This window comes from Polypterus senegalus, chromosome 6, assembly GCF_016835505.1.
Source record: "Polypterus senegalus isolate Bchr_013 chromosome 6, ASM1683550v1, whole genome shotgun sequence".
Taxonomy (NCBI): domain Eukaryota; kingdom Metazoa; phylum Chordata; class Cladistia; order Polypteriformes; family Polypteridae; genus Polypterus; species Polypterus senegalus.
The window spans coordinates 127,369,502-127,396,777 of record NC_053159.1 but is presented as its reverse complement, the minus strand read 5'-3'; the positions used below and the strand labels follow the sequence as shown (position 1 = coordinate 127,396,777).

At 37.5% G+C, this 27,276-nt stretch overlaps 1 protein-coding gene across 2 annotated transcripts in view; it reads left to right on the top strand.

Moving 5' to 3' along the window:
* The window catches only part of slc43a2b (solute carrier family 43 member 2b), a 79,134-nt gene that overhangs the window by 31,771 nt on the left and 20,087 nt on the right, over window positions 1–27,276 (top strand). For both annotated transcript variants that reach the window (XM_039757126.1, XM_039757125.1), the window contains exons 3-8: window positions 7,136–7,322; window positions 8,395–8,450; window positions 9,283–9,359; window positions 23,347–23,439; window positions 24,608–24,741; window positions 26,060–26,262. In XM_039757126.1, the coding sequence (XP_039613060.1) occupies window positions 7,136–7,322; window positions 8,395–8,450; window positions 9,283–9,359; window positions 23,347–23,439; window positions 24,608–24,741; window positions 26,060–26,262 (750 nt within the window). The remainder of the gene's footprint in view (window positions 1–7,135; window positions 7,323–8,394; window positions 8,451–9,282; window positions 9,360–23,346; window positions 23,440–24,607; window positions 24,742–26,059; window positions 26,263–27,276) is intronic.

Below are 27,276 nucleotides of genomic sequence, written 5' to 3'. Positions count from 1 at the left end.
ACTTGGAATTAGTTTATAAGTGAAGTCCGGTAAATCCTTAATCAGCAACAATTTTGTGGACAGGTTGCACTAGCACTTCAGAAATGAAAAAAATGTCTAAATACCATCCATCCATTTTCTAACCCGCTGAATCCGAACACAGGGGTCTGCTGGAGCCAATCCCAGCCAACACAGGGCACAAGGCAGGAACCCACCGCAGGACACACACAAACTCACCCACACACCAAGCACACACTAGGGCCAATTTAGATTCACCAATCCACCTAACCAGCATGTCTTTGGATTGTGGGAGGAAACCCACGCAGACACGGGGAGAACATGCAAACTCCACACAGGGAGGACCCAGGAAGCGAACCCGGGTCTCCTAACTGCGAGGCAGCAGCGCTACTCACTGTGCCACCGTGTCGCCTGTCTAAATACAGTAAGTACAAAATTCAGTTTACTGTACAGATTAAAAAATATTCCTATACAGCAGCAAAGAAACTTCAGAAAGAAGGTTGGGGAGTTGATAATGACATAAAGCAACAAGTAATTAAAGAGAGTAATAAGATGTTAGCCTGTATGACTAAAATGGTATAGAATATATGATAAATTAAAAAAAAGGTGCTGAAATACTACAATAAACTTATAAGATGATATATAAAACAATGTAAATGCTCTGTTATGCTGTAAGTGCACTCATAACGTAAACCATAAGACTAAAATGGGTGTCAGACTTTAAGAAGCTAAGGGGCTCAGATATACAGGGTGGTCCAGATCTAATTATGCAGATCCAGATCGTCTGGATGACTTTGATTTATGCGATTCCAGTTCGGCGAGAAGACGATTCTTCATGTCGTCACTTCGCACACTTATCGATGGTCCGGGATTTTTCGGGTGGTTTTCTAATGTAATAAACTTAATAAGTTATAGCGTAATGAAAATTGCGTAATTAGATCTGGACCATCCTATCTATACTAAGCAAAGAACACTTTGTGGAAATCTAATCCATTTATCCTTCCATTCTCTTTCTGAAATACACTCAGGGAGCTGCAACAAAGCCCAGCAGCAGTGAAGGCAAGGCAAGAACTACGCTGTTGTGCTAGACCACTCAACGTTAGGCATTCCACAAACTACATGCTTTGAATAGGAGGAAATGAGAATATCCTTTAGAAACATGCACTAGCATGAATAATTTTCAGAGTTCAGAATAAAAGCATCAAAGCCAAAAGTAAACTCCCAGTAAATTTTCTAAATACTATGACAAATAATCTTTAGATATTTCTCAGTTAAATGAAATATTAATTTCTTCATGCTGTTGCCGTAAATCTTTGTGCATTAGCCAGTCTTTCTTAACATGTCTGATAACTTGATTTGGTAGGAATCGCTCATGAAATCGTTATATTTCCACAAGGCACCCTGAAAGAGTTGGGAAAAACAAGTAAGAAACATAGGCACTAGGTCCACAGGTCATTAAAATGAAATCAGACAGCATCCTTTATGTATCAACAACAGTTTCAGCAAAGACTGTTTGCTGCATGTTTGATAAACAAGAAGACTGACAATAGATTTCAAGTCAAGGCCTGATGAGGCATCTATCTGTTAACCTGGCGAGAAGATCGTCTGCCGTGTTTAGGGGTCTGCTGACTAAAAGCAGCACTGCCAATACTTTGTTGTGCATTCTTTGCTATTTAAATGGATTATAAGCCTTTAAAGAAGAAAACAAATGTTGTTTTTGAACGATTGCTCAATGTTTTTGATAAAAAAGTGTCACTCTTCAGACAATAGCTACTGCTGTAGCATTAAAAGGAGTTCCTGCTTAAGCATCTGCAGTGTCTGTCATCACCATTGACTCAGCACAGTGGCAGTTCCAAGGCTTACTCAGCAAAAAAAAAAAATCCTCCAACAGAAATGTTTGTGGAGTTAAAAAAAAAACACCCTTCCCCCTCCATGAATTCTCCAACCACCATCAGTTTGCACACCAGCTTCTCTCATCTGCAAGAAGCCCAGTACATGGGGGTGGGGAGTATGCTTTTGTTACTGCCATATTGATTGAAAAACAAGCAAGGCACTCAAGGAAACTCGTCGGGTTTGATATTGTGCAAGAAAGAAGTGCAGTGCAAGGTGCCAAATAATGTCTGCCAGTATGAGGTGTGAGAGTAGCCATGTATAAATAGCTATTGGGTTAATTAGATTTTTTTAATTTATTAACGACATTTGTTTTGTAGCTTGTAAAGGTCAGTAAAGTGTTACAAATGCAGTTAATATACAAGTAGCAGTGTACTGTGTAACTACATTAAATGCAGAATCAAAAACTAGATTTTATATCATTCAGTGTTTCTTTTTTTAATCTGGATACATTCTTTCTTTAAACATTACTAGGGGGGTTTGCCCCCTTCTCACTTCGCTCGCCAACCCCTGTGTTTGGTTTTCCGGAAGCACACTTTTAAGATTTTTTTTCTTTGAATTTTTGCTATTTCATTAGTTTGACTTTTATTTCAGAACTTTTGTAAAAACAATATTTGGAATCTTTCGAGTCCCAACGTGCTGAATCTTTTAAATGAGGTCCGTGAGACATGTGTTTAATGACTTTGTACCATAATTCAGGATAGGTTTCTCTGTTTGGAATTTCGACACAGACAAAATAATAGTAATATTTTTTGCAAAGTAACCAATAAATGTATGTGAGGTAAACCCTGTTTTTGAAATTCTCTGACTTAAACTTCAAAGACTTACAATATTTACATACTTATGACATATCACCTATGTCCATATATTCAATCTCTATTCGCCTTTTTGTTATTTCTCCGAGTAATAATTTCTCTTTGTTGATGTTTACTTTCTTTGTTTTGACACTTTTGTTTTTTTTCTGTTTTCATACTCTGTATGTTGCTCTGCATGTGTTTCGCGCCTACCGTTTTTTTGAGTCTTTTGAATTCCAGTTTTCATTATCTCTAACCTGCTATGCATGTGTTTGGCCCCCTTGTTTTTTAACCTCTTTATGACATTTTACTTTTTTTTGTACTCTTTGTCTTTTATTTCTGACCTCACTTTGTCCTGCTTTTTTTACAATGATACCTGGTCCGTGGTGATTATTTTCCCCTTTTTTGAGTAATAGTTTCCGTTTGTTTGCGCTACTGCGATCTTTGCTTTCTTTTTTTGATGCTTTCTAATTTTCCTGCTTTCATATTGTTTAACTTTCTCTGCAGTTGTATCGTGCCAACTGTTTTTTTGAGCCTTTCGAATTCCACTGCTTTCATAATCTCTACCTTGCTCTGCATGTGCATAGCGCCAACGTTTTTGTAAGTCTTTATGAAGTTCTACTTTGTCTTTTAATTCTGAGCCCGATTGGACATGCGTTTTTTAGAGTTCTTTTTGTTCTGGGCTGATTATTACTTACCTTATTTTCCTAATTTGCACATAGGTTATTCTTTTCTTTTTTGCATTTTTTTCTCTCCCAACGCTTTTGAGTCTCTTTTCTTTGTGCTGCTCTTTCTTCTTCGCTTAGTTGTCGACGTTTCATCTATAACATATTGTCCTTATGCTTTATATGCGCTGAGAGCCCTGGATCTGTGTGTGCTCAAAGCCTTTACACGACCAAGTGTTTTTCTGCCCATGGTCTTATTTGATATTGGTTGTAAGTAGGGCGTGTCCTGCAAGAATCTCATGTTCTACGTGCAGCGAGATGGTCCTGGGTCAATCTCTTGGCACAAAGTGTCATGTTTAAGGTGCCCGTGAGAAGCCAATCTCTTTAGTCTCAAGGGCCTTTTAAGTGTCTTCCATGATCTTCTTGTGAAGAGCACGTCTCGCCTCCCTAGTTTTTCTCTCCCAGGATTTTTTTTTTTTATAATAGAGAGATTATGATTTCATAGTATGGGAATCAAATCTCCAGGATACCCCTAGTCTAAGGTTTAAAGATGTGCTGAAGAAATTGTGGAATAACTTGATTTGCAAAAGCTCAGAAATATTTTTAGCATTGCATATATTTGAGTTGCTGACAATTTCTGTTTTTAACCTTTCATGGTAAACTCCATCTCAGAATTGCTTTTCAACATAATTTTTACAAAGATACATACTGACACCATTGAAATACAGGTATGTTAAATGACTTATGTAGTGTCGAAGAGACAGAACAATGGAGATTTGAATCTATTATTAGATGTTTGTTCAGCTGTGTGTCCAATGGTTACTACTTATAAGATGCAGTACCAATATTTGGTCATTTCCCATGTAGGAGATTAGGGATTGTCAGGCAGATATAGTAGGCTTTAAGAAATTGGTTTACAATGCACATACAAATAACAGTTCAAATGAACTAATAAAGTGCAATCAATGTAAGTTATTTTAAATGCATGAAAGCACATATTATATGAACACCAGGAATAGCTGGAAAAAGTAAAAATGAGCTGATAATCCATAGAAGTAGATTAAACAGAAGGGCCACTAATTAGTACGGTTCAGTAACCATCAGTCCATTAGGTAAATTAGTACAACTCGGGGTATAGCCTAACAACCAAGTTTTGCGAGTCTTAAATGCTAACAGGCAGTGATGAAGTTTGAGGCACAATCTCAGTACTTAACACTGATGGAGAATAATAGAAAGAGATCTGTGGAAAGCTCCATAGAAACTAGACCTGCAAACTTAAAATAATGTTCACCAAGTTTTGCTCAGATGAATTAAGATTTAGATTACTAAGGGGCTCTGCCCCATACTCGCTTTACTCGCCAACCCCCGCGTGGGGGCTACGGGCTAACCACTTCATGGTTCTGCTGCTTGCGTATGGAGAAGTGGATGTACAATTTAAATAGATTGTTATTTTTATGGGAATTGTTACTACACCTAACTATTGCAGCAAGTAATTAACCATAGTAAAAAATAGTAAAATGTAATAAATTGAAAGGAAATTATGTTTCATGTTGTGTTAGAGGTATTCATTGCGTTACACGTTTTCATTCTGTTTGGCTTTGAAATTAACACGCCAGTGGAAGATGGACGATGTTAATGGTTGTAGATATTGTAAGTTGATGTTTTCTTCTTCTGCACGATCACCACCAACTGTTTCAGCAAGTCTACTGATACACATTTAACCAATTTACCGTGAAACCAATCAAAAATTTTTGCGTTAATTCGTTTTGACATTGTTTCTTGTTGGTAGAATTGCCTGTGTACTCATTTCTTCTGTTGATAACCCTATGGGATGAAATTCCTCAATAAGATTTGGATATAATAAGTCTTCTTTTATTTGGAACTTAAAGTGAGGAAAACGTAAAAATCTATTAGTCCTGAGAGCGCAGGAACTGTGTCTGACAAAAGCATTCACACGAATGAGAGGTGAGAGGACCATGGCCATGGACTGTTAACCGGAAATGGTTGAGAGGAGGGTGGGACTTGAAAAAATCTCTTGCCAATAGTCTCGTCTCGTCTCAAGATTTTCTTTTTTAATAGATACCGTATGAAGCCAAAAATAATTCGATATCAGAGTGGAAGCCATTTTTTTGCATTAACTGAAAACTACTTCCTTGCTTGCTTCATTACATTAGGTACAAGGTGATTTAGGAATCTTGAAGCAGCATTTTAAAACTGTTGCGTTATGTTAATATTTTGGGAAGAACATTTCAAAGAGACTTTTACCAGTGTAATCGGTATTTGTTTAATTTATATTGTTTCTTTGATTATTGGGACTTTAATTTAAGGATTTGTCTTTCCTGCCAAGCTGATACAGAAATAACTTCTGTCCCTCCCTTTCCCTACCTTTCACTGGGCAATATCAAAAATTGTTTTTTTTAGATATCTGGAAACAGTGTTTTAATCAGAAAGCTTACAAGCAGAAATCTGTTGCTGTTTTATGATAATTGATTAGTATAGTTTGTTATTGGCGTCTTTGTAATTATGATGATTACTCGATGATCATGACATAATGACACAGAAAACTGATTCTGGATACCGTCCCAGGTACCTCCTGTATGAACTCTGCCCGTTCTCCCTATGTCTGTGGGGATCTTTCCCTAGGTATTCCAGTTTTCCTTACAAAGACAAAAGAAGTGTGTTTAGGAGTTTATTGGCATCTCCAGTCTGGCCCAGTATGATTGTGTTTGGGTATATATGCAAGCACGTCCTATGATGATCTTGTTTAGTTCCAGGCAGTGGCTCACTTCAACCCCAAACTGGAGATTCAGGTTAGGAAATTAAAAAAATAAATGAGAAAAACTTTAATTTCAAAATGTGTGCACAGTCGAATCCATATTTAACAACATTTCACTTTAAACTCCAGTTGTTTGCCGTTAGATTTGTCTGATTATATGTGCTTGTGGCATTGTGCATATTTGTATCTACATGTAATTGTTTATGTGGAGCCTGCCTGCCATAAATCTGAGCTTGTAAATACGATTGTGTGGGTGTTTGGCCCCAGATGTGCTTTTTTCTGCCTGACAACTCCTCCTGGCCCTATTCTCCCCCAGAAGGGCTGGCTTTGTTCCTTTTGTTGTTTTTTTTTACTAAAACAAGGTGACCTTTTACCTATTTCCCTCTGTTTTAAGTTCATCCTTCTGGTGTATTTTGCCAAAAGTGCCTACTAAGAGTAAAATGTATGTTGAGAGAGGGATTTAGAAATATAATCTATAGGTTTATTTGTTATAAGCAGTGATTTTAGTGCTGTGTTAAATGTGAAAGCCAGCTGTTAGCCAAACATCTGATTTTGTGTACACCTATCTTGTATTGAGTTTGCTTTTCCTTTAACTTAAGTTTCTAATTATAAGTGTACACTAGGACACAGCTCACAACCATTTCCTTATCATTGTTATGTTTGACATTCCCTCATATATTACAGTACATATATTACAGGGTATTCTTCAATCCCCGATTCACTGTTTTAGATTCTTCAGTCTGCTGACTTTGCTGCCTTCAGTTGTATTTGCAATCATCTGCATTTTGTACAAAGGCCAATGAAACATCTTGGTTTCCTAAATAATTTCACATTTACAAACTGTACAGCTATATTCGACCTACTTGGGTTTCAAGCTGTTTTTTCAGGGATTTTTCTGTCATTGCCTTCACTTAATTTCTTATAGTCTGTCTCTTCTATGAAGTTAATCAGTTTTTTTCAATGTTTTACATCTACTACTCTGTAACTGGTTTTCATTTTGTCACCTCACACAGATAATAATACAAGTACAAACAGCACTGAACAAGTGGTCCGCGTAAATGGCTGGCTCATTTGCAAGGACCAAGATGAGATGCTGAACCTGGCCTTCACAGTTGGTTCTTTCCTACTCAGTGCCATCACTCTTCCCTTGGGAATTGTTATGGACAAGTATGGGCCCAGAAAATTACGCCTCCTGGGAAGGTGAGTGCAGTGGACAAAATTCAAATATCTGACATAGCTTTTCATTTTGAAAGAAAAAATAAAGTTCAAGTACGGTTAACTTCAGTTTCGTGACAGTGAAATATCTGACCTATTACATTTCTGTTAAATTGGATGGGTACTGAGAAAGGAAAATCCCCCCAAAGAATTCCCATCTGCTGCTATCCTGCATGACATTCTTGTTCTCTATGTACCAAAGTACTTATCATGCAAGGAGGATGGTTGCTTTCACCAGTTCGTTGACCACAGACATGTACCTGAATTGATAACATTATAACATTAATGTTGAGCATAAAAATGCTAAGGATTGTCACCAGCCTATCAGACATCACTGAGCTGGGAAAAAAAATAAAGCTGTGTAAAAAGTAGAAGAAAACTTTCTATTTTCTTATTTTATATTATTTTCATTTGGCAACTAGTTACTGTCATTTTAGATAGCTGTTTTTCAGCTTATCTCCTGAGTAACTGTACAGTCTGGTCAGTAAAAATGAACACTTTTTTTTTTGTTTTTACACCACTTGCTATATTCACCTGCAGCAGATACAAAAACTTTAAATTTGACATTGATATATCAAAACAGGGGTGGCACAATGGCGCAGTGAGTAGCGCTGCTGTCTCACTGTTAGGAGACCCGGGTTTGCTTCCTGGGTCCTCCCTGCGTGAAGTTTGCATGTTCTCCCCGTGTCTGCGTGGGTTTCCCCTGGGCACTCCAGTTTCCTCCTACAGTCTAAAGACATGCAGGTTAGGTGCATTGGTGATCCTAAATTGTCCCTAGTGTGCGCTTGGTGTGTGTGTGTGTGTGTGTGTGTGTGCCCTGTGGTGGGCTGGCGCCCTGCCTGGGGTTTGTTTCCTGCCTTGCACCCTGTGTTGGCTGGGACTGCCTCCAGCAGACCCCCGTGACCCTGTGTTAGGATATAGCGGGTTGGATATCAAAACAGGAATTTTCAGAGAAAGTTGAGACAATGTGAAATCTGAGCTGCTGGGAAATTTCAACTAATTACCTACTTTTTCAAATTAAAAAATAAATGTGACTGTATCTTTTCTTTCACTTCAGTGCCTGCTTTGCTGTGTCCTGTATGCTGATTGCTTATGGAGCCAGCAAGCCAAACTGTAAGTGCAATACAACTTTTACTCCTTGCTTCAGGGAATTGATGGGATCTACATAAATAGTTTCAGTTCTAGAAGATTCTTTTAGCTTTCATTAATGAGGCTAAAAGTTCATATAGGTGTGATATTAATACAGTAATAGGTAAAGCCACACTTTCTAGATTCCAACTGGCTCAAAATGCGGCTGCAAGGCTTCTAACTGGAAGTAGCAGAATCCAACACATTTCACCAATTTTGAAAACCCTTCACTGGCTGCCGGTTAGATTCAGAATCGATTTTAAGATTCTCCTCCTAACCTATAAGGCATTAAACGGTCTAGCCCCCGCCTATTTGAGTGTCTTGCTCCATTGTCACAATCCCCCTCGTGTTCTTAGATCCACAGATCAGCTGCTCCTAACCGTTCCCAAGGCACGTTTTAAAGCTCGTGGTGAAAGGGCTTTCTCCGTCTGTGCACCCAGGCTCTGGAACTCCCTGCCCTTAGTGGTTAGGCAAGCCGCTTCAGTCGCCACATTCAAATCTCGCCTAAAAACGCACTTCTTCACATTGGCTTTTAATTCTTAACCTGTTTCATTTTCCACTTGTCTTTTGCTATTTTCTCTATTTTATTTGGTCCCTTGACCTGTTTTTAGTATCTCTGTTTTAATTCTCTCTTAATGTTTATTTTTAATATTTTGCTTTTAGTCCTGCTTGTTGTAACTGTACAGCGCTTTGGTCAGTTGTAATGCTGTGTTTTTAAGCGCTCAACAAATAAATATGGTATGGTATGGTATGGTATTTGTGGCATGAAATGGTGTTAATAACTGATGGCATATCTGTTTCTGTTGTATTTCCACAGCTCTTTCAGTTCTTATTTTTATTGCTCTTTCTTTAAATGGATTTGGTGGAATGTGCATGACATTTACTTCACTTACGGTAAGTTTTACAAACTTGCACTGCTTCCATACATAAATGATTTCTTATTTCCAAACATCAGGATGCTAAATTTACTACTTGATGTGTAGGTGGAACAGCTTTGGCAGGAATTCTTACACAGACTTACAACACACTGGCTTTGTGCTATCAAATCCTGCACCAGCACTTCCAACACCTACAAAATCTTTCTGGTGACATCTGAGTTCACTGATGAAAGTTGCTCTCCATTTATGTCTTGGGTCAGCCATGTCTACAACTATAGCTGTTATAGAGACCTTAGCTGAAAGCTACTTTTTCATTGCTTTTGTGTTGGTTGAAAGAAAACAGACTCTAAAGATGTTTCATGATAATATCAGAAAGGCTATGAAAAACGTGCATTTCTGGATCAACCATAACAAATTAAACAACTAAATATATTCAATGGCAACATGAAAACCAGAATTAACTTGAGTCTGGGAGTAATATCACAGAGCATCACTTGAAATATAGCAGGTTTGCTAGTCTGCATGGAGTCAAAAGAGTGATGATGGCATGCAATGCACAAATGTAAAAAATATGTCAGCCCTGAAATGATAATGTTCTATTTTGAAAAATTACTGTATTCTCAGGTGTGAGGAGATGTTGAATTACCTGTTCTTGTCAAAACTGTTCTAAGGTTCTAATTACTGTTAGGTTGACAAAGAAGGGCAATTTAAGGGATTTTGACAATGGCTGTAGTATCTCCCTCCTAGTGATGTCAATACTGTTGCAGCTCAATCTGCACTTGACAAGAATCTACTCATGAAGTGCGTAGGTTTTTTCGATCTGGATATTTATGCAATGAAAAGTTCTTAAACTGCCTAAGAAGTGGGAATGTGTGAAAAAACAAAATGTGGTTATCTACTTTTTGGCTTCAGGGAGGCTTTAGATCCAATTTAAAATCCTTGCACGGTAAAAAAATCTAAGCCACGTGCAATAGTAAATGTAAATGGGCATGTCTGATTTAGAAGATGAAAACGAGCAAAATGTATTTCCAGTCTCCCTCGGTAGATGTTGACAAAAATAAACACAAATGGAAATGGCTATAAGTTAACTGCCTCCTGGTGTACAGTACTAAATACTTCGGTTAATCTATGCTGAAGTTTAGAACAGACAACACATCACCATGTTAATTGTTTAATCAGCCATTAAATTATTTAATGCAGGTCAGTACTCATCTCTGACAGATGTTATATGTCTCCGGCCAGGTTTTTCCAGAAGTTTCTGTTTGATCAGCACCTGTTGATTTGTCATTGGAGCAAAAAACGAGTCTCCTGGTCTGTAAAGTGTCATATACTGTCTGTCAGCAGGCGGTTGGTGTGGTTACTGTACACAAAGAAGCCATTTGTATTTACGCCTCATTACCTTACTGGGTTCTCTTTCTACTGAAATGAAGGAGATTTGCTGAGTTAAAATTTTTATAATTATCCGTTAATAGAAATGCTTAGCACAAGGTCAGTTCAGATTATACATTAATTTGAACTGCCTGACTGTTTAACGTACACCAGGTTTCGTTCAGCGTCTGGAAAAGATGTTATAAAAGAGTGGAACAAACTCAAAACCTATCCTAGTGATTATCACCAATGAAAATTGTTCTTCAAGAAACATTTGGAACAAGCATGGACAGTACACAATTTATAATTTATACGAAAAAGAATTACATAGTGAACTTGCTCAGTATGCAGATATTCAGGCTGAGTCCCAGTAAGGTAACCATACTGATAACATTTCATTGATCACATTGAAGAAAAAAAAAGCATATATATAGTGGTGCATGTAAACCAGGTGACATAGACAGCATTTATAGTGGCACATATGTACCAGGTGGCATTCAAATATATGTACTTTCTAGAACTAAATGGAATGATAAATTAACAATTAATTTTTCTACAGATTCATATGACATGGATGCTTTGAATGATATCTCTGACACTTAAACACACATTAGTACCTTGTTTCAATTAAACACATGCAGAGCTTCTTTCTTTTTTAAAAGAGAGGATTATATAACTTTAGGGCAGACATCAAGTAAGATTTTATCATCCCCATAGTGGAGATATTGTGTTTCTAATACTCCACACATAACAAGAAGGAGTTAAGATCATGGTCTACAACATTCTAAAATTAGTGTTTGATAACATTTTTCCAAGTTTTACAAGGATAATCTGTATCAGTGAAAGCCACATTATCTGTCACTGGGGCAAGTGTCAGCTAAGTTATTTGTGGCATTTTGTTGTTGCATATCTCTTCTCTCTATTATAATTAAAAAATCCTGGGACTAGACGAGACTTTTTATCCTAGGATGAGAAACGACTTTTTCAGAGATGAGATGACATCTTGTCCCGTCAAGATGAGACTTTGTGGCAAGAGATTTAACCACACCCGGGGCCGGAAATAAAAGACAAAGAGTAGATGACAAAGTAGAATGTCGTAAAGAATTCAAAAACGTTGGCGTGATACACATGCAGAGCAGATTAGAGATAATGAAAGTACTAAAATTCAAAAGTCTCAAAAAAATGATAGTAAAGATCGCATTAGCGCAAACAAACAGAAATTATTACTCGATGAAATAACAGAACAGCAAAAAGAGATCAAGTATATTGTTTGGATTTAAACTTTAAAATCGGAGAATTGTAGATTGTCTATTTCATGTTGCTATCAGGGAAAAGTAGTGTTTCTTCCCAATGAAGAAGCGTATCTGCTAGAAATAAAACATTTATTGTTTGGTGAAAGTAAAATCCACATACAGTACACAAGTGGCAGAGATGTGCAGTGGCTGGCGCGTAGCACGGGGCGGTGGTTGGCGAGCGAAGCCCCCTAGTGTTTATCAAAAATGCTAAAAAATGTACAGTACTAGGAAATTGGAAAAGAGAGCTGAAAATTGGAGAGCCTACCATTCTTTTAATCTAGCTAATTCTGAGTTCAGTTTGTTTAAAGTAACTTTGTATTGTAGCATCCATCCATTTTCTGAAGCTTTCTCTATCCTATCATGACAGCATTGAGATTAAGGCAGAAGTCATGGCTTTATGAAGCACAACTACATTGAAGGGCCTACTTGTGCTTTCAGGCATACATGTATGGTTTCCATCCATCCATCCATTTTCCAACCCGCTGAATCCGAAGACAGGGTCACGGTGGGAGCCAATCCCAGTCAACACAGGGCACAAGGCAGGAACCAATTCCGGGCAGGGTGCCAACCCACCGCAGATGTATGGTTTCACTTTATGTAAATTTTCAGTTGCTACATACCTTGAAATGCACCTCTTTGGGATATATAAGGTTACAATCTCAGAAAAAAAACAGACATAATGACCAGGCTTAGTATTGAGAGAAGAGAGAAGGTTTCAGGCAGCAGAAACAATGCATAATTATTAATATGTTTTTACTGTTGTCAAAAATGTAAATGTGTATTTAGCTTATGTGTACTTTACTTAAGTGATAATATACAGTATGTATAAAGCTTGTACACTGAGTGTCTACTTTATTAAATAAAACTAGTGTAGTTAATAGCAACTTGACTGCACACTTGAGATAAAAACAGCCTGAATTTATCAGAGCCTGGACTCAAAAGTGGTGTGGTGTAATGGCTAAGGCTTTAGACTTTAAACCCTGAGGTTGGGGGCTCAAATCCTGTTACTGTGTGACCTTGAGCAAGTCACTTCGCCTGCGTGTGCTCAAACTGAAAAAGGAATGAGAAATATAACCAATTGCATCATCAATGGAGGAACCGTGGCTGAAATATAACATTAGTGGCCCTCTCTTGCCAACCTTCATTTAGTAAACTCATCCTTTACTCTGTGAAGCCCCAGACACAACTTTTCCAGGGATTTTCAGTTGCAGATTTCATTTGCATAAATCATAGCAGATCAGAAGCAGTCGTGGCACACTCCCCTGACCACCAGTTGTTTAGCAGACATACGAATGAACTCCTTCAAAATCGTGTGCGCCTCACCCCAACAAAATCAAAACAAGTATGACTCAAATGTGTGCAAGAGTTGAGAACCAATGAGCGCATTGTGCCAGAAGTACAATACATACAGTACAGCTACGAGTACTAAGTAATCTGAGTGTTTTGGACCTTGCAAACAGAAGAGAGGCTTGTCTGTCTGATGTCTTGTATTATATTTACCACAACAGAATGGAAAAAAGGGCAGATCTCAACAGAATTTGCAATACCTGGGATTCGCTCTGCCAGGAAGCTTGTTATTGGCTCTATAGAAAAAGAAGGCAAACTCAGAATACTCACCACTTGTCACTAAGCAGAATAATTTGTCATTCCTTATGAAAATTAGTTGTGTAAACTGACTTCTTCATTCGATTAAGTCAGCAGCTGCATTTGTCAAGATTACTATCCCCTCTGACTAGAAGTTGTGTAATGTGTCACTGGCTTAAGAGTATGGCAATATTTTGGTGCTAAATTAAATTGGGGAGCCAATAATAGCTGGGTGGCATTAGCTAGTCCTATGAAAAAGAGTTTGAGACCAAAGTGGTCATAAGGCTAAAGACTTAATAGACAACACTGGACAATAGTGTCACTCAGAGTGTGAAAAAACATAATAAACTATTCAGGAAACAAAAACACAAATCAGGTCATTTATCTTTCTGTACCTCTGAGTTAGAATATTAGTATTATATGTTTAATTCAGTTCAGAACTTGTGTGTGTGTGTGTTATGGGGGGGTTACGGGGATTTAAGCAGCATTGAATGCAAGCCGGAAACCAGCCTCAGACAAAATGGTAGAATATTTAATAAATATATTACATTAAATATACACTAAAAGTTAAAAAAATGTCAGTTTTTTGTGTGTGCTAATAAAGTATTAGATTGTTTTTAAAGTAATAGGTTGCTTCATTTAGAGGTTTACAAAATGTATTAAGTGAGTTGCGTTCATTTTTATGTTTACTAAAAGAAAGTTTCAGCAGTCTGTTTATCAAATTGTTCGGAAGACATATTTTAAGAAAGAGTCCTGTGTGTCTCACTGTTTGAAAGATGGCATGTAACTTCCCCTTTATGTTTATTTCTCAAAATGTAACACTGACTTTTAAGGTATAAAATGTGCAGTCGTCAGGTCAGTTAGGGACGCCTGCTTCTGCCTGTAGCTGGACTCTTAAGAAACTTGACGCCTGATATCGGGATCAGCCAAGACGCTACTGGCCCTCCCTCACGTTTGTTTTTCATGGCTGCTTGATAGCAAGGCGACACTTCTGTCTTTTCTCTTGTCTGAAGTGCAGCTGCCATGGGATTGCAGCCAGTTCAGAAATATTTTAGGTGCAGCCATCACTCTGAAAATCTGTTTTTAGTCAGTCTGAGTGGCAGAAATTTTCAAGGAGGCAAAGTGCTTTCTGAGGTTCAGTTCTCCGTGTGCAGCAAGCACAGAAGGAAGAGGAATTTGTTTGCTCTCCTTTTTGTACTGCTGCTGTATGTATTTGCTGCCATTCTAGATTTATTCTTTGATGGTTAGTCTTATTTAAGGGTCACTTTACTGACTAAACGGAATTGTCAAATATTTTGCTGTCAAGGTTCATACAAAGGCTTTGAAGCTTTGGCTTGATTTTCAGAAAGCTTAAGACATGTTGTCTGTTATTCAGCTGTAAATAAAATGAAAATCATTATTTTATAAGAAGTGATTTTTATTTAGAAATTGCATGTTGCAGATCTTGTAAATAATTAAACAACTAGCAATAATGTAGTATAATGGTAACAGACTGAAGAACTGTGGATATGTTGTCAAGCCCTCAGGCATATTGTAACAAATTTTTTAAGTCACTTATGGTAAAAACATTTGCCAAATAATAATAATAATAATAATAATAATAACAATTTCATAAACTCTGTACACATGTCAATAATGACCCAATAAACCTACAGTGGTGTGAAAAACTATTTGCCCCCTTCCTGATTTCTTATTCTTTTGCATGTTTGTCACACAAAATGTTTCTGATCATCAAACACATTTAACCATTAGTCAAATATAGCCCAAGTAAACACAAAATTTACTAAATAAACACAAAAAACACGAAATAATAAAAACCATCATTTAAAAACTGCATTTTGTGTTTACTTGTGTTATATTTGACTAATGGTTAAATGTGTTTGATGATCAGAAACATTTTGTGTGACAAACATGCAAAAGAATAAGAAATCAGGAAGGGGGCAAATAGTTTTTCACACCGCTGTATATAATCCTGAAGAACTGTGGATATGTTAAGTCAAGCCCTCAGGCATATTGTAACAATTTTTTTAATTCACTTATGGTAAAAACATGTGCTAAGTCAAAAATAATAATAATAATAATAACAATTTCATAAACTCTGTACAAATGTCAATAATGACCCAATAAACCTATACAATCCTACAGCAGTGGGAATTTTTCCATTCTAAAAATAATAAATGTAAAAGAAAAAGATAATTTCCCACACAAATTGTGAAAAGAGATACTGAAATCTGGGAAATTAAACCCTTGAAATATGAAAAAAAAAAATCAATGCTGTAGAAAGTTGGCAAAAACACTATCTTAATTGTATTTACCAACTTGTTTGAACAAGTCAAGGTCCCTGAGTCTGCAGCTTCAAATCAGTGCATAGCTGAGACACATCAGCACCTATAGATGTTCCTCAAGATTTGTAGAGTGTGCAATAAAGCCCGTAACAACACACTGAAAAGGTCTGTTCAGATTCACCAAGAAGAAAAACAACATCCACACAAAACCAACAGCTGACGTTGCCTTCTTCTCCTGCCCCCTTCCTCCAACAGAAAAACAACATGTGATCAGCTTTTTGTTACTCAAGATCCTCCAGCTGTTTGTGTGCCTGGAGGGGAGAACTGAGCACACCAGTCAAGTATTACTCAACATAGTTATTTAGGAGGCAGTGTCCTTAGCGCTTCTTAAAAGGTATTGACAGTGTTTATGTTTAAAGTTCAGAGTCACCCCTTCTTAAAGGACAAACACATGTACACACGCATATGTATTTAGGCCAAAATGTGTTTCACAGACAAAAACTATATATGTCAGTATTTTGTTAAAAAAAAAAGAAGCAAAGAACAGTCACTTGAAAACTGGCATATTTGGAGGGGCACAGGATTACAGTTTGGACAATCTGGAACAATCAGTAGACATACATAAACAGTGCGTAAATTCACCCACATACTGTACACATTTATATGTGTGTGTTTCATTTAATCCTTGTCACTTATTAATACTTTATTATGTGTGCATATATATGTTTTTGATTAATATCCAGTAATGCGGTGTGGTGTGTATGCCTGCACATTTGTCATTTCTCCTTTTACATTGCTGCTCTAAACAATACAATACAATCTATTTTTGTATAGCCCAAAATCACACAAGAAGTGCAGCAATGGGCTTTAACAAGCCTTGCCTCTTGACAGCCCCCCAGCCTCACTAAGAAGACAAGGAAAAACTCCCAAAAAAACCCTTGTAGGTGAAAAATTGGAGAAACCTTGGCAAAGGCAGTTTAAACCAATCCATGATCCCTTATAGGTTACAACGTGCCATCAAAAACCATTGGCTTTGATTTTTTTGTATTTGTAGAAGGTAGAAAACAACAAAGTTCACCAGAGCACTACATCAGTAGAGAGCAAACTGCGTTGATTGTTTAAAAACACACAACCCCACAACTGCCAAAACATTTTCAGAATTCATTGCTAAATGTTTTCATTTGATTTTGGCATTGTGCCATGATGTGCTAAATGTTGGAATATGTTTTTATTTTTTGTAATTACAGCGCATCATCTCAAACCACCATCAAGACAAATGGTTTGTTGTCAGTCTACGGTAGCTGGTTAGCTTAGCTTAGCTTATTGTATTTTGTGAAAGAGTCTTTTGCAACTGAAAACATGCTTTTAACTAAGAATATTCTCAACACATATGCATTTTGTCTTACTCAGTCTAGATTATCTGAAGCTGATCTCTTTTCTAGCTTTGGCTGTGGCAGGCCCATATAAGACCCTTTCTCCTTAAAGAAGTGCTGATTTTGACCATCATCTAGCACAGGGGTGGGCAAAGTCATTCCTGGAGGGCCGAAGTGGCTGCAGGTTTTTTGTTCCAACCCAGTTACTTAATCAGAAGCACTTATTGCTCAAGTAACACTTCTCCATTTTAGTTGTCTCCCTCATTAAGATTTTGAACCCTTATTGCCTATTTTTGTCTTAAACAGCTGTATTCTTGGTTTTTAATTGCTCCTTATTAGAAATAAGATGCAAGTGACAAAGAATCTAGCATTTCCCCATTTAACTTGTTTCCATTTACACCAGTGTGTTTTTAATGTGCACGCTTTGGTTTAATTAAATACTTAGAAGGAAAGTGAAGAGAGAAAAGTAAAGGGCTGAGAATTACTCTTCAGTTTTAGACTTCAAATAATTTGGACAATATCCTTAGAAAGGAAAAAAAATCTAGGATATGAGAATGACCTGACATGGCAGAGTTAAAGCATTAACAAGTCGTGAAAGTAAATTATTGGCAAGGATTATTTTCTAATTAAACAACTGGGTTGGAACAAAAACCTGCAGCCACTGCGGCCCTCCAGGACTGACTTTGCCCACCCCTGATCTAGCACAAATTTTTTTTTTCTTTTTTTTGTCACAGAATGACCTTGCCTTGCAATCTTTTAAACTTGCTTCATCTCATTTTTGAATCCATCTGCATTCATCTTACTATAATATTGTGAAGGATTGTCTAGAGTTTTCTGTACTATGTGCTGTTCATAATTAGAAAATGTTTCCTTTATTTATATATGGTTGAATAGTTTAAGAGAAAATAAAACAATTTAAGAATTGAAAACAGGCTAATACTTCTTCAGAAAAATAAGTAATACAAATTAATTGAGAATTTTACTTGACATTATAGACGTCCATCCATTATCCAACCCACTATATCCTAACTGCAGGGTCACAGGGGTCTGCTGGAGCCAATACCAGGACACAAGGCAAGAAACAAACCCCAGGCAGGGCACCAGCCCACCACAGGGCACACACACACCCACCACACACTAGGGACAATTTAGGATCGCCAATCCACCTAACCTGCATGTCTTTGGATTGTGGGAGGAAACCAGAGCAAACACTGGGAGAACAGGCAAACTCCACGCAGGGAGGACCCGGGAAGCAAACCCGGGTCTCCCAACTGCGAGGCAGCAGCGCTACCCACTGCGCCATCATGCCACCCTACATTACAGACATTCACCACAAAACCAAGTTAAAGGAAAGTGCATTCATAAGTAAAATGTTAACATGCTTTTTAGAGTTATGTAGTTGTCACAGGAGCCCAAATGATTTAAAAAAACACTTTGATCAGATGTAAGGAGAACTTAACGTAGCTCGTTTTGTTAGCTAATACCTAACAAAACAAGCTTAATGAACAAAATTGTCTCCTCTTGTTTACAGAATTTATTATGCTCTTATGTAAGCACTCAACCATAATCGCCACATCCACTCACTATTGTCCTAATCCTTCACCACTGTTGGAACACACCCAAAAATTAGCAATGATGGAGTGTAATGATACCAGATAAACAGCTGATGCGTTGCAGCAGTCATCAGCTTTAACTACTGTTTGTGCTAACTTGAGGTAGCAAACCATTGGAGTACCTAAAACGTGCACTGCAAAGGTCATCTAAAGAAATACTATTGACAATATCTAAGGAAAACAAATGTCACAGAGAATTTTTTTTTCTATTTCATATTACATTGTATTGTTCATTCAAGGATTGCTCATTATTCATATGAGGTGTAATCTAATGGCTAAGGAATGGATGTTTAAACATAAAACATGGCCAGTTCCATTTTCACTTCTTGCTTACAATGTGACCCTAATCAACTTATTATTTTGGCTGTCTGCTAAATGTAATTTTACTGTATCTCTTGTGGCCTCCTTTGGACATACCAGTTCTCCAAACCCGACACAGACAGACACTAGGCACAAGTCCATCAACACACACAGCTTTATTTTGATGTGGGAAACGCTTTCTCTTCGTCTACCACCAATGCACAGTACAATAAAGCACCAACAACAAATAAAGCAGCACAGAGCACTTGGCCTTTTCTTTCTCTTCCTCTTTCTGTATCCTTCTGCCTCCACTCCTCCACTGACTGGCAAGCTTTGTCATTGTGGTCTTCATCATCATCATCGTTGTTGTCCTTGTCCTCCTCTCGACTCTGGTTCTCTGAATAAATGCAGGTGGTTTCTTTTATGCTGCACCTACGAGTACTCCAGGTGGCTTGTTAGTGAGGACCAGAAGCACTCCCAGGTGTGGCAGAAGCTTCACAGAGTAGGGCTTTGCAGCTCCCCCTGGTGGCCTCCACTGATCCTAACATGGCGTCACCAAACTCCATCTCCCATGGAGGTCTACTGGAATGCCAGGTATTGCTGCAACCCAGGGGGCTGCCATCTAGCACTCCAGGGGAGGTAGTGACCTGTGCATATCTGCTCCTCCGGTCCTTCCTTTAAGAAGGTGTCCTGGCCAGGTATGGGCTCCATCACACTCTGATACACTAATATGGGCTCCATCACACTCTGATACACTTAAGTACACTAAGATGGCATTTACTATAGAAAAGTGCTATATAAGATTAAATGTTTGTTTTTGCTGGTAGTTTTTTGGAAACAGTGTCTAGCCTCAGGCTGAAATTTTAAACTTTATAAAGATATAGGGTGAAACAAGTTCTAAATAACACAATGCTTTGTTTATGTGAATTTGAAAAAATTAAAATATATATAGAAAGGTAACAACATCTTCACTTGCCACCCAATTTATTCTTAATCACTATCATTGCTGACAGTGTCACAAAAGCCACGATGAGACAAAGCAAGGTTTGGGGCAGCCACCCGTATAATTTGTTTTCCTGGCTGCGAAGTGTTCTTTTCAAATGATAGCACTGCTGTGCACAAAACCGAGTCCAATACAGAACTGAGGGCATAGGGAAAAGGAGGAGGTTTTTAAAGGGGAAGACAGGAAGTGAGATCATAGGGGTCGGGCTCATTGAGGTCTTCAGCCATTGGTTCGTGCCCGGACGTGACATCACAGGGGCCGGAGCCGGCAAGGTCTCCTTCGATAGGCACGGTCCCAGAAGTGACGTCAGGAAAGCCAGGTGGAATCTCCCGGGAATGGCCTGCAGGCAGGGCCGGATTTAGATGAAAAGAGGCCCTAGGCTATTCCACTTATGAGTCCCTTTCACCTACCATTTTTAAGTTTGTTCAAATTGCTAACAATTTGAATGTAGGCCCCTCTTGATATTGAGGCCCTAGGCTGAAGCCTAGTTAGCCTATAGGAAAATCCGGCCCTGCCTGCAGGCAAGGAAGAAAAAGAGTCAGTGCACTGTGCCACATCCTGGTATGTCTCAGAACTGTCCTTACCCGAGCCCTTTAGCTGCCTCCCATGCGCACGTGTGTGACAACAGTTATTACATTTCAGGGGTAGTGTTGTACATAACAATGTGTGATTTCATTTTGGACTGCTTGTTCCAGGCGTAGAAGAAGCATTCAATTCCCAGCATTGCAGTTTAATACTGTTAGTGCAGTTTTTATAAGCTGTTCATATCATCTCATTTAATTTAACAGTAGCTGTACTATGAGTTGAAATCTAACTAATCAACGTAGACTTGATGCTTTTTATTTGATACACAAGTTGTCCATTTGGTCTGATATCATAATAAGCACCCAATTCCTTTCATCTGAGGCAGCCTTTTCCTCTTTGGAAAAAGCTGCTCTTAAAAATCTCTTACAGTTGAAGAGTTTTGCTGGGAAATGTGGCAGTGGTTGCTACCTCGTCAGCCTGATTTAGTGACTCTAACCTAGTCCCGACATGCACATCAATTTATTAGTATTTACATTCATATATTGCCCACCAAGCAAAGTTATTAGTCATTAGCATTACAGCAATAATTCTAATTCGCTATGCCGCAAATGCGTTGAAGAAAGCTGCTACCATGCTGCTGTTGCCAGCATAAAATGCTGGATGACAGATTGGACCGATAAGACCCAATTTTCTTATTTTTATACCCTTTTTAGATTTTTTATCTTTTCTTTACCCTTCTTCTACATGTTTGGTGTATTGTAATTTTTTTCCTCCAAGCCCTAGCAATCAGAAAGACACACAGATAAACAGACACTTGTCCTTTAATTTAGGTGGATAATATCTGCTGGGGCAGTAGAAACTCTGTAACTGATTATTTCACAACTTAACAAAAGAAGACTGGCAATAGAGAGAATGCAGATAGATATTTAAAGCAAAGCTATACAGAGGTATTACATGACAAACCCTTTCAAATACCTTTTGGTGTTCTGCAAAATTATACAAAGGTGACAATTCCATTATTAAGGGATCTTTTGATTCTATTGGGAGCAATGAGAAGTCCAGCAAAACAACACCTTTTATTGGCTAACTGAAAGATTACAATATGCAAGCTTTCAAGGCAACTCAGTCCCCTTCTGCAGAAGAAGAAGAAGGGGCCTGAGCTGCTTCGAAAGCTTGCATATTGTAATCTTTCAGTTAGCCAATAAAAGGTGTCATTTTGCTTGACTTCTCATTGCATCCATAACAACGGTACAACACCCTACTACTATGCTCTGTTGGAAAACGATGAAAAAATTAACAAGAGTGCCTTGGTTTGTTTATTTGTCATGAATCACACTGAAGGCTTACACATATCAGTTTATGAAATCTTTTTTCTTTAATAATAATAAATGAACCATCCGCCTTGTTTCATTTTCCTTGTGCAGCTCCCTCTCTTTATCATGGTAGTGATCAGCTGCCATGGCTTCTGTTAGCTCTGTTGACAGCTGTATGCACAGAACATCCTGTACTTTCACTGTGAAAGTTGGCGGCAATCAGATCTTTTACTTTGATGAGCCAGCTTCAAATAAAAAGAGGAGGCATGGGTTACGAGAGAAGCTAGAGAAACATCTCGGATGATCCTACCCTTGAAGTGAGAAATGACTTGTTGGAGTGTTTTTCCAATGTTTGGAGAAATCAGGAAAACAGTAAAGTTGAAACTATTGTTTTGAAAGAAGCTTTTGTTACTGTTTGTGAAATAGCCGCTGAGCCATAGGAAAGAAATCTAAATTTGCTTTTTCTATTTTTTTGGGGTTGGACTGTGAGTACTGTTCTACATTGAACAAAGAGACCCCTAACTGCCGGTCACAAACTGGCACGTGTATTACAAGGTTAGTTCACACAAAGGCAGTTAGTAGTGAGATGCAGACCTCACTGCCAGTTTTGAAGTTTAGTGAAGTACCCTTCTCACAATTTTTATTGTGCCAATGGACATCCCAATTAAACATCAATAAGCATCTCATTTTAATGGATATTGGACCGTAATTTCTTTAGTAAGGAAATCAAATTAATGTTTAGGTTAAAGGGATATATTTCAATATCTGATATCAGATGAAGTGTAGAATCATAAGAGCAAATCTTTGGCAAAATCAGGACACTAGTGTTGGTTCTTAAGTAAAAAGTGAATCAGTAAGGGAAACTCTGAGAGAGCCCTGTTATTCTCTAAATCGTTTCCTAAAAGGCATTCTATTTTGTCTGTTTAATGATATTAAAATAATTTCAAAAACTTAGCAAAGTTAAATCTGCTTTAAAAAAAGACAATTGGAATTGTAGGCTGATGAAGTTAGGAGGAGTGTCATAACAACTGCATTTCCTTACCTTGACATTATTATATTTTAATTTATATTTGTATGTTTCTATTGCATTTATAGTTCTGGATCTTGTACTTACTGCTGTAGTTTGCACTTTGTATATTTCTGTTACACACTATAATTTATGTGTTACTGTAGCAAGTAAATTTCCCCTCGGACATCAATAAAGTGCAATCTTTCTTCCTATCTATCTGTCTGTTTGGTTGCCAGTTAACAAATGCCATCAGCTTTCATTCACACGCTGCTGTGTGACAAGGTTGAGTGACATGTTTTTTTCTGATAAATTTAACGTATATTTTTTTATTCCAGCTGCCAAACATGTTTGGTGATCTGCGCTCTACCTTCATTGCCCTGATGATTGGCTCTTATGCATCATCTGCCGTCACGTTTCCAGGGATTAAGGTACCGCCAATCCTACAATTATTTTAATATTTTTTGACAAGTTTTCATCTATAACTGTAGGCATCTTGACTGATATACTGTTTATTTAATATTTACAGATTGAGTCATCTCTCTATATTTCCTATTGTATTTTTTATGTCCTCAATGCTTTTCACCTGATAGTTATTCAGTGTTTTTGGTAAAGTTAGACGTGGATGGCTTTTATTCCTTAATATACAAAATTTACAAATTATGGTATGAGGTCAAGCCTAATTAGATTGCTTGTGTGTCTGGCTCTGCCTTTACCTGTTAACTCTATGCAGACAAACATGTTTCTTCTATAAATAACCCTTTTTCTTTAAAGAACTCTTAGTGACTAATGCTCTTATTAAAACCTCACTGAACCTCACGTGACTAATCTGATGTTACCTCTTTTATGCATCTCTGCTATGGGTAACAGGGGCTCACAAAGCAGAACTCACTTAAAAATGTGTTTATTTTTACAAGTTGCAAGAGTTAAATATGCAATCCAGAAACTTAAACTTTAAGGCTATTAGTGGCCTGTCATTTGGATGAAACTTTGTGATTGGGCAAAACAAGAACTCTAGTCAAGAAAGTGCTGTAATCTAAACGAGTCATTATCTGAGTTAGTGAATATCAAAAAGAAAATCTATCTTTGTCTATGTGTTAGTTGTTCTTTTAAGATTTCCCATTTCTGACTTTTGCTCTGATTACTCTTACTGCAATTTATGAGTTTTGAATTGGGTATTGAAGTTCGATAGGACAGATATTTGGTTTTGATGTACTGCTCATTTACGTTTCCTCTACTTGTCAACCCTTTAAACCTGGTAGCCTTTCCTGTGCAAGGCTAACACCTTTTGTTTCCAGCAGCCTCTTAAAGAAAGGTGGAAACAAGCTAACCCCAATTCACTTCCATGAACTCATTTCCATTTCAACCAACTCCAGCACCCTATCTCCAGTTGTTCTTTTACCTGTTCTCTGCCTCAGAACTATAAATGTATTTTTACTTCTCAACAACTCTCAACAGATAGATAGATTAACTCATCATATGAAATACCAAGTTCTTTTTTTACACAAGATGTTACGAAAAGTCAATGGAAACTTTTAATGCAGTATAGCATCAGTATACAAGGAATGTAATCACTAATGTAACAGATGTCATCTCTAGGTCATCTATGACTTGGGCGTCACCTTTATCACTATTCTACTGGTGTGGGCAGGCTGTGCTGGACTTGTCTTCCTCAATTGCTTCCTTAATTGGCCATTGGAGCCTTTCCCTGGGCCAGAAGATATGGACTACACGTAAGTCACAGCAGTACCATGCACAAATATGCATACATATATTCTATCTCTGTAAATTTAATGACAAAAAGCAACATTTCTTGTATCAGTTTTAGTTTTTGTGGGATTTCTGTGAAATGGTACCATGCAAAATGTGCTTCTTTTGCATTCCTGTACAACACTTCTTTGTTTAAAAATTTCAGAAAGATGTAATAGCCAGTAATTTATACCTTATTGACTTGTGGGTGAGTGGCAGAATTGTTTAGTGCTGCTGTCTTACAGTTCCAGAGTGTTAGGTGTTTACACATATTCCTTGTATCTGCATAGATTTTCCACTGAGTACTCCAGTTATTCTGCCACATCCCAGATCTGTACGTATCAGCAAGTCTAAAGAGGATTTTTCCAGTGTGAGAGAATGTGTGCCAAGTACTGTCAGAAAAGTGAACTGCTACATGTGAGCCTAAACTAGACAAATGGGTTAGAAATGAGTAGAAAGATGAATGGGATGAGGATGCAACAGTTAGGATGAATTCTTCTAAGAGTTGTAGTTTTATACAGTAACAAAGTACTGCCATTGCTTTTCATCTGTTTAAATCTCAAACTCAAAGTGATATACTAATTGTTTACTTTTTACTCAGAATATTTCAATTTGAAGGTAGTATCCATAGTTGTATTCCAATACAAAATGGTAATGTTACTGTGGGTCTGAATTTAATGAGCTACCATGCTACAAATAATCCACAGATAACTAGAAGCCCAAAAAGAATTACCAGTGTATGTTTGCTTAAATTTAATACATTTTGTCATAAAGGATAAAACTATTTTTTCTTATAGCAATCGAGTTGTCTTATTAGTAAATGATACTTTATGATTGCTATCCTTGCAAAGACCTTTTTATCTTCTATTCACTTAGAACAAGATCTGATACATCAGCATATTTCTATTACTGATCCTGGTGACCTGGGCTGTTAGTTGTCATTACCACAGAGTATAATGACTAATTAATTACATTTATTTGTGTTTGAGAAGAAAAGATGCTTGAAATTCTTGTCTATACTGACAGATATAGCAGGAACCTATGTTTTTTGCTGAAAAAACTACATTACAGATTTCTTCAGTTTTATGTACAAAAATAATTACTACATATTTTCATTTTAAATGACCAGATCACTTCTGACATGAAATATCTGCTTATCCTTAATGCTATTTTAATTTATACATTAATTAGCTCTACAACAATATGGTTGCAAAGAAAAGGTTTAGACATGGTGAAGTCACTATGGTCACTGTAGTATAGTGTATTTAATTTAATATGTTGTATTGTATTTCCACCTGACAGGGTCAAAATTAAATTCAGTTGGTTGGGTTTTGACCACAAAATCACCGGGAAACAGTTCTACAAGCAAGTGACCACAGTAGGCCGAAGACTTAGTGTGGGAAATTCAATGAAGCAGCAACCTAAGGAGCTGGCTGTGCAAGATGGCAACAAGTTATGCTTGTCCACAGTGGATCTTGAGGTCAAGTGTGAACCACAAGCTGAAGGTAAGAAGCACTAATCATGAGGTAAAACGTACAGGCTTACAAAAACACACCACTATGAAAGATAGCCTCGATAGATAGATAGATAGATAGATAGATAGATAGATAGATAGATAGATAGATAGATAGATAGATAGATAGATAGATAGATAGATAGATAGATAGATAGATAGATAGATAGATAGATAGATAGATAGATAGATAGATAGATAGATAGATAGATAGATAGATAGATACTTTATTAATCCCAAGGGGAAATTCACATAATCCAGCAGCAGTATACTGATACAAAGAAACAATATTAAATTAAATAATAATAAAAATGAAAAGAATTAAAATAAAATTAATGTTCGCATTTACTCCCCCGGGTGGAATTGAAGAGTCGCATAGTGTGGGGGAGTAACGATCTCCTCAGTCTGTCAGTGGAGCAGGACGGTGACAAAAGTCTGTCACTGAAGCTACTCCTCTGTCTGGAGATGACACTGTTAAGTGGATGCAGTGGATTCTTCATGATTGACAGGAGTTTGCTTAGTGCCCGTCGCTCTGCCACAGATGTTAAACTGTCCAACTTTAATCCTACAATGGAGCCTGCCTTCTTAACAAGTTTGTCCAGGCGTGAGGCGTCCTTCATCTTTATGCTGCCTCCCCAGCACACCACCGCGTAGAAGAGGGCACTCGCCACAACCGTCTGGTAGAACATCTGCAGCATCTTACTTTAACAGGCAATAGTTCACAAAGAGCTAGAGAAAAATAAAATGTCAGTAAGTTTCTTAGTTTAAAATTGGCAGGGGAAGTTTTAAAATGATTTAAAGAAAGGCAATTTAATGATTTCTTACCTATAGAAATGTACTCATAAAAACAGATCAAGCCTATTCTGTCCTATTCTTTCTTTCTTTCTGTACGTAGTACTTTATAATTGAAAGCCATATACACGATGTAATGCATAATGAATAGCTAAAAGTTTTTCGTGAAGCATAGGTAATCCTGGTCTGGGATAGTCACATTGGATGTAAATTT